The 14,916-nt window shown below is 44.9% G+C and overlaps 1 protein-coding gene across 1 annotated transcript in view; it reads right to left on the reverse strand.

The window, feature by feature from the left end:
* Window positions 1–12,305, reverse strand: part of JPH3 (junctophilin 3) — an 85,519-nt gene extending 73,214 nt beyond the window's left edge. Inside the window, exon 1 of the mRNA XM_081872052.1 lies at window positions 10,743–12,305. Within this exon, the coding sequence (XP_081728178.1) occupies window positions 10,743–11,124 (382 nt within the window). The 5' untranslated portion in view covers window positions 11,125–12,305. The remainder of the gene's footprint in view (window positions 1–10,742) is intronic.
* Between the last annotated feature and the right edge of the window lie 2,611 nt (window positions 12,306–14,916).

Below are 14,916 nucleotides of genomic sequence, written 5' to 3' on the forward strand. Positions count from 1 at the left end.
ACACATCTTACTGGGTTGCCCCAGCCGCTCTGGGCAGCTTCCAACATATACAGAAACATAATAAAACATTAAACATTAAAAAAACTTCCCTATAGAGGATTGCCTTCAGGTGGCTTGGGGGTCGGATAACTCCATACCCTCCAACATCTCTCCAATGAAAAAGGGACATCCTAAGGAAAAGCAGGACTTTCTGGAATCAAATCAGAAACTGGGACGGCTTCTCTAAATCAGGGACATCCCTGGAAAACAGGGACACTTGGAGGGTCTGTGACAGAGGTGTGTAAAATTATGCAGGATGGAGAGAAAGCGTAAAGAGAAAAGTTTTTTCTCCTTCTCTCATAAAACTGGAACTTGGGGCCATCCAATGAAGCTGTGTGTTGGAAGATTCAAGACAGACAGACAAAAGTATTTCTTGAGGCATCAAATAGTTAAAATATGGAATTGGAATTAATTACCCTGAGATGTAATGATGACCACCAACTTGATGTTTTTTACAGGATTCAACGCATTCCTGGGGGATAAGGTTACGAGTGGCCACTAGCAGTGATGGCTATGCTTGACTGCCACGGACGGAGACAGTATGGCTCTGGATGCCATTTTCTGGGAATAACTAGTTGCACTCAGGGCCAGCTTTTGGGTTTCCCACTGGGGCATCTGATCAGCCACTGTGAAAACAGAATGCTGGACTAGATGGGCCTTTGGCCTGATTGACCAGCCAGGCTCTTTTTATGTTCTCAAAGAGCAAGACGAAATAGAATTAAATTACAAGAAGCTTGATTTAGGTGGCCTGTCAGAAACTAGTTCTTTTTCTGAGGGCTTTCATAAGAAGCTTAGGAGCAATAAACCTGCACCTCAATCACCTGCCTACCCCCAAAGTAGCCAGCCAGTAAGTTCTGTTGCCTCACTTCCTTTGGCTTCTAGGGTGGTGGCTGAAAAGCTAGGAAGAACTCCTCCTGATGGACCCAGATCAGAGCTGGAGCCTCCAGTTGCTGACCCCTACTCCAGGGTGGAATATAAGGAAAATAAGGAGGAAACTCTCCAAGTGTAAAGCACTGTTCAGCAATAGGCTGCCTTAAAGAGCTTGTGGCATCTCCTTTCTCTGTCCAAAGAAAAAGTTTGGACCGGGAGCCTCTGTTGAAGGAGGCTTTAAAGCATGTGTGATGAACCTTTGGCTTTCTAGATGTTGCAGAAATACAACTCCCATCATCCCTGTCCATTGGCCATGTTTGCTGGGGCCGGTGGGCATTTTAGTTCAGCAACACCTGGAAGGCCACAAATTCCCCACGCCTGCTTTTTAAAAAAAGCTACCATGGATTAAATGACACTTTGGGTGGCTTCTGATGCTCTGGAAATCAGGTGTTCCAGGAAGGATCTTCTCCATGGGGCACAAGGGGCTAATGTGGAGTGGGGTGGAGTAAAGTGCAGGAGAGGACTCTCTGCAACGGGCAGGCATCTCCATAGTGCTTCAGTTGCAGCAGAGGCAGAGGGAGCTGTATTTATGACAATATTCAGGCAGGTTGTAAAAGAGCCACTGAGCATCTGTCCCCAGGAGTTCCATGCCCCCCGGGTGAACGCCACAAGAACCTGGTGGCAAGAGAGAAGGAGCTCTACACTGTGCAACCTTAGACTGCCATTTATTCATAAATTATGTCTGTAGCCCTTTCCAGAGAATGGAGGCTTCTATCATTCTTCCATAACAACAACCCAGCATAGTAGGTTAGGCTGAGAAATGTTTACTTGCCAAGGCTTTATGGCTAGAAAAGGATCATGGCCACTCACCTAAAAAGCACCCAGCATCAATGGCACCTGAATCAGCCCATTTCCCTGTCCTGATCCAAGCCTCCTGCTAGACCATCACGCTTTCCTTTTGGGGGTAAGATTGGTGCCACAAAATTGTCTGATGCTCCAGCATGTATCATGCTAAACATTCCCAAATGCATTCAGCTGCCTTATTATTTCTAATACGCTTCCTGCACAAAGTACAGCAGAATCTGGGTAATTCTCTCTCTCTCTCTTTCTCTTCACTAATCCTCAAACTCAATAATCCTCATCACAAACTCTGTGATCTCGTCTCACTTCTCAGGCGAGTTAAGGCCCTTTCTCTCCTTATGCAATGTTCCATGGTACATTTACCACGACGCTGAGGTGAATTGTAAACAGCGAAACCAAGGCACTTAACAAAAACCAGCCGGTTGCTCAGATGCTTCACTATCAGGAAGAGAATCTGACAGGGAGAAATATGAGCAAGAAGGGCTGAAGAGGGTGCTTGCCACACACCTTACATCCCAGGAAAAGAAATAATCCCTCACCATCATCTTGAGGGAAATCTTACTGGGCCCCTCCAGACATGTGTTTTATTTTGTTTGTATTCAGCAACATGTTCTTAAGACAAAAATGGTGCCTTAGTGGTGGATTTATTCTGCTTTACTTGTTCTGCAATGCTTCCCCAAAGCTACCATCTTGTTGCTCTCCAGAGGGGCTATAGCACAAAAAAGCAGGGCAAAAATAAACTAGAACTTTTCTGGTATAAAAAGCTACATGATTTCAGCAGGTAATTACAGGATAAGCACTGATTGGAAATGAAGCAGTGTGATCACCCTGAAACATTTGCAAGTGTGAACAGTATAAAAAGCAGGATCATGTGTGACACTGCCCTTCCCCCACATAGCATTATAGCACAAATAATCAGGAATGTGTAATTTTAAAAAAGGTACCGGGAGGGTCCTATAATCACCATTTGACAGAATTCTAGTGATTATAATTATCTACACCAGCATTCTTCAACTTTGGGTCATGAAGTGCAGTCGGAATACAGAACCCATCATCCCCAGCCAGTTTAGCCAATGTTGAAGATTGCTAATCTACACTATAATCTGCACTACATTATGTTGGTTCTATACCTTTTTAATGCATTGTTTCCCTCAGGAAACCCTGCAAAATTGTAGCCTGGACACATGTAGTTGCCTTCTACAGAGTCAAACCACTGGTCCAACTAACTCAGTATTGTTTACCCCAGGAATGGGCAAGCTGTGGCCCTGCAGAGGCTGTTTGGACTCCATCCAACATGGTCAGTGGTCAGGAATGGTGGCTGTTGTGGTCCAACAATATCTGGAGAGGGCCACAACTTTTCCTATGCCTGGTCCGTGCTCATTGACAGCGGCTCTCTGGGGTCTCAGGAGCAGATCTGTCCCATCTCTGCTATCTGACTACTTAACCAGAGATGCCACTGAGGATTGAATGGGGGACCTTCTGCATGCAAAGCAGGTGCTCTGCCACTGACCTGTGGCCCATCTGTGCTTGGTGAGGGAGCCGACAGTTCTTTATTCTCTACAGAACAACAGCACAAGTGCCCCGTACATGTGGTAGCTCTGAGCTCACACACCAAAGTTCACATGGGGCTCTGGAATGAATGGGGGCAAGTATTTCATCATCAAACAGGTGCAAATGGGATGTGCACTTAGCCTAAGTTACAAACCCAGAGCACTCCAGTGGCCTACACAGTGGGGGAAATAGCTACTGTGCCTCCGAAAAGAAACCCATCTGGAAGATGATGTGCTGTCCAGGAAAGTAAGCAAATGCTAAGGCCTTATAAGGAAAGAGAGTAAAATAAGAGAGAGGGGGGCATAATTATATGTTCTGACACATTTTCCCTGCTGGATGAAGAGGTCTCTGCCAAGGTGTCCATTCTGTATAATTTCACACAAACAAAAATCATCTATTTCTTGTGTTTTTAAGTTTTTGTTATGTTTTGTACATCGTCCTGAGATACATATGTGGAAGGCAATAAATAAACAGCAGCAGCAAAGAATAATAATTATATTCCTTTACCACCACCCCTATCTCTCTACACACCCACAGAGCTGAGTTCAGTGTCTATTTCTATCCCTGTGGTGAGGTGAAAAACCCATCTTATTTTCAGAACAAAACCTTGGCTATAGAACAAATCGTCCAAATTCTTGTAAATATGCCTTTTAGTGTGGGTACCAAATTTGGGGCAAATCAAGAGGGCAGGAGAATGACAGATAGTTAAAGCCTAGAATAAAATTCATTACATGTGGAAGGAGATGCTTCTTACCTCCAACTTGTTGTTTTTTCCTAACTAATCTGTTTGCATTACTGGAAGGTACGACTCAAAGTGGGGAAGTGGGGAAGTTCCATTAAAAAACTTCCCTGTTGCCATTGGAGGCTGTGCAAGCGCGCATTCCTGAAAAATGTGCTGGACCATGCCCCTAATGGGTTAGGATTGTTGAGCAACTGCTTTCAGCACATTCAGCTGGGCAGTTGTGTGATAAACTTGGAGAGTGGTTAGGGTGGTTTGGACATGCATTGTCTGCCACACAGGTTGAGGGCAGCATTTAAGGATTACTTGCGCATGTGAGAAAGAGCCACTGCAGATCAAGCACCACAGAGCTTTCATAGGATGATGTACACCAGGCCTACATATACCTTGTGACCCAAGCACCACCCACAGCCATTATGGAAGTCCACCAGGGACTCAATCAGCCTCCTGTTTTGTTGCCTGTGTGGGACTGCAGAAAAAAAACAGGGTGGCTCTGTAGCATCTGGCAACCAAGGTGGATGAATTTGGCTTGGTGGGTTACAAGTTGTGCATGTGAATCAGTAAGCGAGTCTTTGACTCATGAAGTATCTTCAAATGGCAGTACCATTTCCCCCTCCACTTTATCAGAGTTAGATTCACACCATATGAATTGCCATCTGGATCTGTCCTTGGAGAAAACATTGGTTGCCGTATACCAAGCCCTGTAGCTCTGCAGTCTCCATTCATTACTTAATACTAGTCTGATATGCTTGCTGTTGTTCAGGGAAGGGCAGGGACCTCCAGGGCCAGGGAAGGATTGAGTTAACACACAGGAGGACCACAGGAGACAGGTGTGCACCTGATACACATACAGCATCTCCCCCTTCACAACGGCCATCTGGATGTGTCCTTGGAGAGTGCATTGGTTGCAATAAACCACAGACTGAGGCTTGCAGACCACATTCATTTTAGGGTGCTGGGGCAAAGGGATCAAAATAAGTGGAAAATTTATGGCAGCAGGGCCCAGTTGATTGCATGCCCAGTCAGCTCAATTAGTACTCTCCAAGGTCCTGAAAAAGGAAGAGTTGATATGAGGAGGAGAAAGATTGAGAGTGTGTGCTTCTTTTGAGATTAGATTGCTAGAAATTAAAACTGGGTTTTTTGTTTTTTTAAAAAAGAATGTTCTTGATGATTGGCTAGGCTAATTTGAGTTGCTAACGTCAGCCTGACATAGTATTGCTTAGTTATTTCCAGGACTGGGATGCTTTTCTGGTATTGTTCAATTAGCTCTGCTTCAATTTCCAAATATAAAGCAGCTAAAATAGAGTGTGGAGTGGAACACAGAGATTGCTGGCATGTATGAAATGCTTGCAGGCTATATATATATATATATATATATATATATATATATCACACACTTATATAGAGAGTGCAATTTTCAGTCCTAGAAACATCAAATGAGTACTCACTTTCCTCCTTTAGCTCTCCTATCACTCTAATGTCCATTGCTTTGATTGCTGTGAAGGTTTGTACCCTGGAAAAGCAAGAATATGCTTCTTCTTTCTATGTATGCATGATTTGAGAGAGAAATGGCATTGCTAGAGATGTATAAAATCATGGGGTTGGAAGGGTTCGCAAGTCTGAACCCCTTGCTCCAATACAGGGAAGCTTATGTATGTGGAGAGTCAGTTTGACAATAGCAATGTGGCTGTGCGTATGATGTATTTGATCTGCAAGTGCAGATATCCAGGATGCACAGCAAATACACAAATGTGATTACATGCAGGTGGCAACTTCAGCATGACATCGAGAAAAGTGGGATTTGGAACGTTTGTGATCTGGGCCTCCGGGTGATACTGAAAACAAGATGTGTCTATGTGAAAGGTATTCACTGTGTGCTTCTGGGTATGAGCAATGCATCTGTGTGCTTGCAAGGCCCAGTATACCTTTCCTGGGCCTCTGAAGCATCTGTGCAACTGTGAGATATAATTGTGCAATCTATGGGTCTGTTTTTGACAAACATGTCTGAAACATGAAACAAATGCGGAGGTGTGAGCATCTGTGTGTGGGTATGTGTACAAAGGGTGAATATTATGTGTATGACAGCATTGAAGTGTGTGAGAGAGACTATGCGCATGTGCCTGAAGAACAGGAGAGTGTGTGGGAGTTCCAAGAGCCTGATAACAGCAAAAGGAAACTGTGTATTGTTGCAAGAGGAATGAGCACATGTTATAGGATGTGGGCGGGTGGGAGCATCAAAGGTAGAAAGAGGAATGTGCATCCGATAAGGTGGACAGCTGATGAAAACAGAAGTGTTTGGACCCCTTGGATCCAAATCCAAGCTAAAATGTACTGTACGCATAGCAATTGTCATTAGTAAATAATGCTGAGCTCCTGTTGGCACCTTGATGCCCTTTTGTTGGTTTCTCCTATGCAAGAAAATGTAGACTCTTCAGATCAGATCTTTAATACACACCAGCTTTGCTTTGTCTAAACCTGTTAATAAAACTTGATCTGCTTACACTACTGAAGTTTATCTACAATTTAAAGAATAGAATTGTGGTAGATAGCAATGTTGACATCCCAGGAAATGATGAAGCTTAAGAAATCAGAAGGATTAAAGCAGCACATGAGCTTTAATTCCCAATAGCTACCTCTTTTTGTCATGACAAGCAGTGAGCCATTCCTTCCTAGTGTAATATTCTTGACCATACATACATCCAGATGCAGTAATATCTGAATGCATGAGTTCATTAGGAGTGATTGCCAGCCCAGTCCCCTTGAAGAACTCAGTTGAATTCCACTAAGGCCATTTGTTATCCTCAGGTGAACCAAGATTAAAAGACATATGAGACACAAGCCTGTTTTAGGGACATACTTTTATGTCTGTTTCGATTCTACACCGACAACTGCTGAGCTAATCGTAGGTGCAAAGAAAATTGGGCCACATACAAAGATCTGTTAACAGAAACAGAAAATAAATTGAGGATAAAAGATTTTGATGAAATAAAATTTCTGCTAACGGATTGGTTGCAATACCACCAATTAAATGATATATTCAGAAGTGATATGGAGAGAGGCTTTGGTAAGGAATTCTCAAGGTCTGAAAATTGGATAAGCTACTGTTGGAATGGGAAACAAAAGATGGAGAGGTTAAAGATGTAATAATAAAATGGGCAAAAGACTTGGGGCACAATATTCCATTTGAGTGATGGGAAAGGCTATGGAAGGAGGATTTAAAATTTACTGCATGCAGTTCTTTAAAGGAAAATTATATGAAAATGATGTACCATTGGTACCTAACCCCAGGTACGATTGCAAAGATGTATAAAAATTCCACCAATATATGTTGGAATGTAAAGATAATGAAGGTACCTTTTTGCATATGTGGTGGACTTGTAGAAGGGCAAAAGACTTCTGGGAAATGATTTACAATGAGTTAAAAAAAATGTTTAAGATAACCTTTTATCAAAAACAACAACCCAGAAGCCTTCTTGCTTGGAATAGCGGGGGAAGAGATACCAAAGAACTTTAAGAGACTGTTTATGTATGCTACCACAATCACCAGAATGCTATTTACCCCAAAAATGGAAAGAAAAAGGCACACCCGCAAAGGAAGAATGGATAATCAAGATGATAGACTATGCTGAAATGGCAAACCTTACCAATAGGATCAGTAAACAAGATGAGAAGAAATTCTTTCAAGATTGGATAAAATTTATAGAATATGTTAAAGAACACTGTAAATATGTTAAAACATTAGCAGGGTTGTTGTAACATTTATGATGTGTTAAATATGGACAACATATTTATAATTAAGATTTGAAAATTGCTGAGAAAAAATAATGATATGCATAATGAAGAATGATTGAATTTGGAAGCCAGGGGGAGGGGGAGGAAGTCAAACAAGATGAATTTGGTGTATAATTGAATGTAAAAGTGTTGTTATTTTTTAAAAAATGGAAAATATTTTTTTTAAAAAATAATCATCATCATAGGTGCAAAACAAGGCTCTACATCAGGTGTGGGGAACTTTTGGCCCTCCAGATATTGCTTAACTATAACTCCTATCAGCCCCAACAAGCATGGCCAATGACTAGGGATGATGGGAGTTGCAGCAACATCTGAAGGGCCAAAAGTTCCCCACACTTGCCCTACAATTCTCCACCAAAGCTTTGCAGGGTAGGTTTCTGCTACCTGGACAGCATTTCTCCCTAAAGTAGTTTCACAACCATCATGAAGTCTGTTTCCCCCATCCTTTCTAGCTTTAGAGACAACATTAATTTAGCCACGACAGAAGATTTACATTTCTGTCCAATTCCTGGGTTGTTCAAATTAATGTCCTATTCTGTGGACTCCATAGCCAGCCAGAATTCATTAGGAATTGTACTGCTGCAGCAAGATTCCATCGTGACCACCTGAGTTCTGGATAAAGGCATGGACAGGCCAGATGCCTTCTTTAAAAAACCATTCCTTGGGTTTTAGGAGACTTTTCAAGCTGGTCTTCAGTCTTGTCTTTATAGAAAACCATGTATTCAGAATAATCCCAGGTCTCCTTAGGGAGTGATAAAGGTAGAGAAGCAGAGCAGGAAACACGTAGAATGTATCCATGCTCTTTCTAAATTCTGTGTTCTATCAAGAAAATCCTCAGGTTTAACCATTTCAAGTAAGTTCGTAAGCACAGCACAGAGTGTTAAAACATATCAAAGTCCTGTTTCCTCATCCCCAACCTCCCACTGCCCCATTCTGCTATTACCCCAGTCAGAACAACAAACTTGTTTATAAAGAGTTGCATTTTGAAGCTTTGGATCTCTACTGCTTCTCCTTCTCCCTGCCAATCCAGACTTTCAAGGCTGAGGATAAAGGCCTTGGATGTTTTTCTTTCTTTCTCTATCTAAAACCTTTAGAACACTCTAAGCAACATGGACCGGGGTGAGGGAGATCAAAGCTGTTTGGATACAGACACATAAGATGAAAACCAGAGGCCGCCCTTGTTGTTTCCACAGGGTTCTAGGAAGCTAGTTTTGCCCCTACTACCTAGGGGAGCTGGGACACTGTCAGTGAACAAGAGACCGAGTGATTCAGTCACTTGAGAGAAAGGAAGCTGTTTTCTCAGGATAGGACATCAGAACTAGATAATTTCTCTCAGTGTCTCTGCTAAATATTTATTCAGTATTTGTACCCATTCCCACTCACCCTGATGCACCTGAACGTGCCATCAGAGGTCAAAAACAGCTGTCCTCACCTGCCTCTGGGTTTCTCTGCATTAAGAGTGGGAAAGCTTTTCCAGTCCCTGGGCCACATTCCCTTCTGAGCAACGTTCTGGGAGCTGCAAGTCAGTGATGGACAGGGCCAGAGCAACAAATGTAAATGTACTTCTATACACATACACTTTTCTATGCCCTATCCAGGCAGGCAAGTCGTTATCAGAGTTCAAGGACACATCCCAGCCACACAAAAGCACTCAATGAGGGTGTGAAGGAAGAGCAGTGAGCAGGGTGGCCTGGGCAGAAAGGACATTACTAAAGAGGGAGTATGGCCTAGAGAGAGAGGCTTGGGCCCACATCTGGCCCCTAGGCCTGAGGGCCTCTACCCCTGCTATACACAATCAAGCTGTGAAATCTCAAAGTGGGAACACTCTATGAATTGCAGTCGTTTGCCAGATAAGCTCTGGATGCATCAGGTTGAGCTTTATGCGTGGAGGGGGAATTATAAAAAATGATAGCAGCTTGCAATATGTTTTCATTATGGTGAGAATTTCAAAGTGCCTGCATTGAGAAGATCCAGCAGTGCATCTTGCTGCCTGGGTTATGTGTTTGTTTGTTTTTAAACCTAATCCGCTTCAGAGTTGAAAGAACCTACAGGTTCAAGTGGTGGGTCTAGTCATGCTTTTGAGTCATGAAACCGTCCAATGATAGGACAGGCACGTGACCACCTCGGGTGGCAGATTATGGGCAACAATTAAGGATAGCAGACTGGCAGTGGCAGAGACACAAATCTGATCCAGGGGGCATAATTCACTGGGACGTTCTGAACAACCCTCATGAAAATGAATGGAAGCCAAACGTCACTTCCTGGCAAACTGTGCCTCAGATTAATCCATGTAAAGGGGTCTCCCTTGGGTCATTTGCTCCAGATACCAAAAACCTGCATTTCCTGTTATGATTGTAACCAATTTATTGACCCTGCCTTACTGTATTCCTCCTCATATACAACTTTGGATATAGTTTGGTTCCTCACAGCCATTGCTCTTAATTTCTAAGCTCCTTTCCATATGCAAAAAATAAAATAAACATGTTTCACAGTTCTCACCTCATTTATCCTTACAGCAACCTACAAGGTAAGCTTAGCTGAAAGATAGTGACTAACCCACCACAGGGAGTTTCATAGCTGAGTAAGAATTTGAATGCCTTCCAGCCTTCTACCCCCCACTCTATCCAACAAACCAGCTTGCAAAAAAAGGCCTTCCCTTCATCAGTCAACAGAGAACAAGAAAAGAAACAGCCCTGGTCGCAAATGAACTTAGAGGGCTCCATTGGGAAGGGGCACTGCCTGGGTGAGCTGCTTTTCTCTGTCTTACAGTAAGAATGAAGCTTTCAACTGGCAGGGCTTCCTAAAAGGATACACCACAACCTGGCAGAGAAAAGGGTGGATGATCCACTGGACAACACCAAGGAAAAGAAGGAGCAAATGGGCTACTTACCTCCATCCGAGTAGGTCTCTGTCCCATAACCATCCTGAAGACCATTGCTCCAGGTGCCTTCATATTTGGCCCCATTGCCTGTGCATTCACGTACTCCGTAGCGTCCCTTAAATCCATGAGTCCATTCGCCTTTGTACACCCACTTCCCTTTGCTCTCCACACCAATGCCGTGGCGCTTTCCCTGGGCCCAGGTGCCCTGGTAGGTGTTGCCACTCGGCCAGGTATAGACCCCCAGCACTTCAAAGCCGTGACTCCAGGAACCCGCATACTCTCCTTGACCCTTGGGGCCGGTGCATATTCCGTGGCCGTGAGCCTTGCCGTCCTCCCAGCCTCCACAATAGGACCCTCCATCGTCAAAATTAAACCTTCCCCCACTGGACATGCATGTAACTCAGTTTGAAAATTCTCAAAAAGGTGAAAAAAAAAGAGAGAGAGAGGAGGAGGAGAAGCAGCCGCCAGGGGAGGAAAAAAAAACCCCAAACAACACCTTAAATAATGCACCAAATCCAAATAGCTGCTTGAGTCAATTTCTGCTGCTCACACTTTCTCAAGGGGGAGACTCATGGAACCTTGATCCTCTTGGCTTCCTGCTCTGGAGGCTGGATTGGAGCAAAAGAGGGAGAATAATATTGTCCAGAACAGCAAATCAGGCAGGTTTTGGTGCAAGCAAGTCTCCTTTAAAACCATCCGAGGCAAAACCCAGGGAAAGAAAGGATGCAGAGGAACAGGCCAAGTGCCAACATATAAGAAGAAGAATTCCTGGTTTTGCGGGAGGGGGGAGGATGCAACACGCAGGCGGCAGGAAGGGTCTCAAATCCCCCTCTGTGACCTCCACCTGCTGCTGTTTTGATGGAGAAATGGATCAGGCAGTCCAAGGCAGAGCAGCATCTTGGTGGTTATGTTTTTGCTGGAGAGACTCCTGAATCAGCAGCAATGCAGTGTCTGTGTCTGTCTCAATCTCACGCACACTCTCTTCCTCTCTCTCTCTCTCTCTCACACACACACACTCACGCATACATACATACACACACACAAACACACACACATACACACTCACAAACACACCTCACCCTACAAAAACAACTGTTCTCATTTTCTTCCTCCTCCCCCCCTCCCCACACCTCCCACCGCCACCCACAGCAAACCTCTCACTCCGTTAGATCTCGGCTTGTTTTTTGGAACGACTCCCACATTTTGCCTTCAAAGAGAGAGACAGGGAGAGATGCCCTTTTCGGAAGGGCTGGATTCTTTCAGCAGGGTGGCAAAAAAAGAAGGGATGGAGGCGGCGGAAGAGATTGAGGATGGAGGGAAAGAGGCGCCTCTCTCTCTTTCCTTTTTTTGTATCTCCAGTCTGGGAGGGGCAGAGGTCTTCTTGCATCCTCCTCACCCTCTTCTTCCCATCTTCCTCAGTGGAGACCGATCTTGCTTATTAAGGGGAACAGACCCCCGGCTCAGCTTCTGCCTCTCTCGCTCTCTGTCTCAGCTCAAGCTCCTTAGATTTAAAGGTACAGGAACTGCGTAACACTCATCGCTCGCTCTCTCCTCGCTCCCCCCCCCCCCAGCAGATCTCTCTGTTCTCTTTCACTTCCTTAGAGACAGGAGGCTAAAAAACCTCCAGCAGGCCAGAGAGAGAGATAGCATCCAGAAAAAAATGCATTTGGCAGGCTGCAATCTATCAGCCTAGGAAGAAGGTAAAGATTTCTCAGGGAAACCAAGTGGGAGCTCTTGCCTTCCATAATGATAGCCCAACACTAACCTGGCTTATTCATTCACAAGTGGCACTGATTTTGCTGGGAGACGCAAGAGGCTATGCTTAGGACCCCACTCCTCACTTAATTTTGTTGCTGACAATACTTTCTTCTCTATTCTCCCATCCCACTTCTTAAATAAGCCTAAGTTCCTGACTTGAAAACAACAGCCAGGGGCATACCTAAGAGTTGTCTAGTTTGGCCCCTGCCAAAGACACAGGGCTAGGGGGGCACAAAAATCACACATCTCCCCTTTGGCTTGGAGTGGCTAGGAGTCCGCTCACTTGCCCATTCGCAGGGCCACTCCTCTCCTGCTCTGAACTGGCCAGCTAAGGTGCACAGGCTCCTCTGTGTGCCTTGGAGGAGGGTACAAGGGACGGGGGGGTGGGGCACTGATACAGCTCCTTGCCAAGGGCACAAGGGAGTCCAGGTATACCCCTGCATCAACAGCAAGAGCATTTATTTATTTACTAAAGCAAATTACATCCTTCCTGTCATAAGGACATACCTGGCCCATGTAGCCCAGCATCCTGTTCTCCCAGTCACCAACCAGACGCAAGAACACTCAGCCCTCCTGCAGATTCCAGCCACTGTCTCCTCTGACCATGGGACAGAACACAGCCATCACGGCTAGTAGCCATTGATAGCCATCTCCTCCAAGAATTTCTCTAATCACATTTTATATCCATTCAACTTGGTGGCCATCCACTTGGTTGTTGTGTGAGTCCAGGGAGGGCTCCAACAGTAAAAAGAAAACAAAAATAATAGTCAGTCAGAAACCTCAAAACTAGCATGGCAGCAGACAGTTCTTTTCCTCCCTTCCTTTCTAAGACAACCCAAATGGTTCCAATTGGTTTCATACATCACACACCTTAACGCCAGTAGGCCAGGAAGAAGAGGGGTGTTTTCAGCTGCTTTTGAAGACTAGTCACAGTCAGGAAGATCCCATATTGAAACACAGCTTCACAGGCTCCACAATCTTAAAACCATGGTAGGACAGAAAGGGGTACCCCAGCTTACCTTAAATCATGAGCAGGACAACACAGGGAAGTATGTGCCACTCCTTCAGATACCTGGGTTCTAAGTCAGTCAAGGCATTATAAAGGTAAAGGTACCCCTGACCGTTAGTTCCAGTTGCGGATGACTCTGGGGTTGCGCGCTCATCTTGCTCTATAGTCCGAGGGAGCTGGTGTTTGTCCACATACAGCTTCCAGGTCATGTGGCCAGCATGACTAAGCCACTTCTGGCGAACCAGAACAGCGCATGGAAACACTGTTTGCCTTCCCGCTGGAGTGGTACCTATTTATCTACTTGCACTTTGACGTGCTTTCAAACTGCTAGGTGGGCAGGAGCTGGGACCGAACAATGGAAGCTCACCCCGTCGTGGGGATTCGAACTGCTGACCTTCTGATCGGCAAGCCCTAGGCTCTGTGGTTTAGACCACAGCGCCACCCGCGTCCCTCAAGGCATTATATGCCAACACTAAAGCCTTAAGTTGGGTTCAATAGCATATAGTCAGCCAATGCAAACCTTTTTAGAATCAGTATTATGGGGTCCCAAGAGGCTGAGACAGTTAAGACTCTACAGCTGTATTTTCATCACCACCAACCTTCAGACTGTCTTCCAGGGTGGATCCATGTAAGAGTGCAATACAGTAATCTAACCAGGTGGTTACCAGAGCATGGGTTATTGTGGCAAGGCTAGCTCTGTCCAGGAACAGCCATAGCTGGTCAACCAGCCAGAGCTGAAAATAAGTAATCCATGTCACTGAGATCACTTAGGCCTCTGGTGACAAAGCAGAATGTAGAAGTAAGCCCAGGCTATGCAGCTGGTCCTCCAGAGGAAGTGCAACCCATCCAGAGCAGGCCAGCTGCCTATTTCCTGCACCTGGAAACCTCTGGCTCACCTTCATCTTGTTGGTGTTCAGGTTCAGTTCATTGGCCTTCATTGTAAATTGCTTTGGAACACCTCTGGTTGTGCAAAGGGATATAGAAACAGAATGAGCTAACAAGCTACCTGAACTCATCCAGACCATGACATCCTCCAAGCACCTATCAATCACCTCATTCAGATAATAAGGAGACAAGGAGACACATAGTTGGGTAGCATCCGGCTAATCATGACACTGGGCTCACACATCCCTGATGACCACACAGGAAACATTTATACAGAATCAGGAAGTTCAGAATTGCCAACCTAGGCTGGCAGTGACTGTCCAAGGTCTCAGCCTGGAGACATTCCCAGCCCTACCTGGAGATGCTGGGGGTTGAACCCGGGACCTTCTTTCTGCAAAGATGGTTGTTCCTCCTCTGAGCAGTGGCCATTTCCCAGGAGCAGATTCACCCTGGCACCAGGCCTCCAACTTCCCATCTGTAAAGCTGCTCCAGGAGGACACCATGGTTAATGGTAGCAAAAGAATCTCCTGA

This window comes from Podarcis erhardii (genome assembly GCF_964252035.2).
Source record: "Podarcis erhardii genome assembly, chromosome: 7".
NCBI lineage: Eukaryota > Metazoa > Chordata > Lepidosauria > Squamata > Lacertidae > Podarcis > Podarcis erhardii.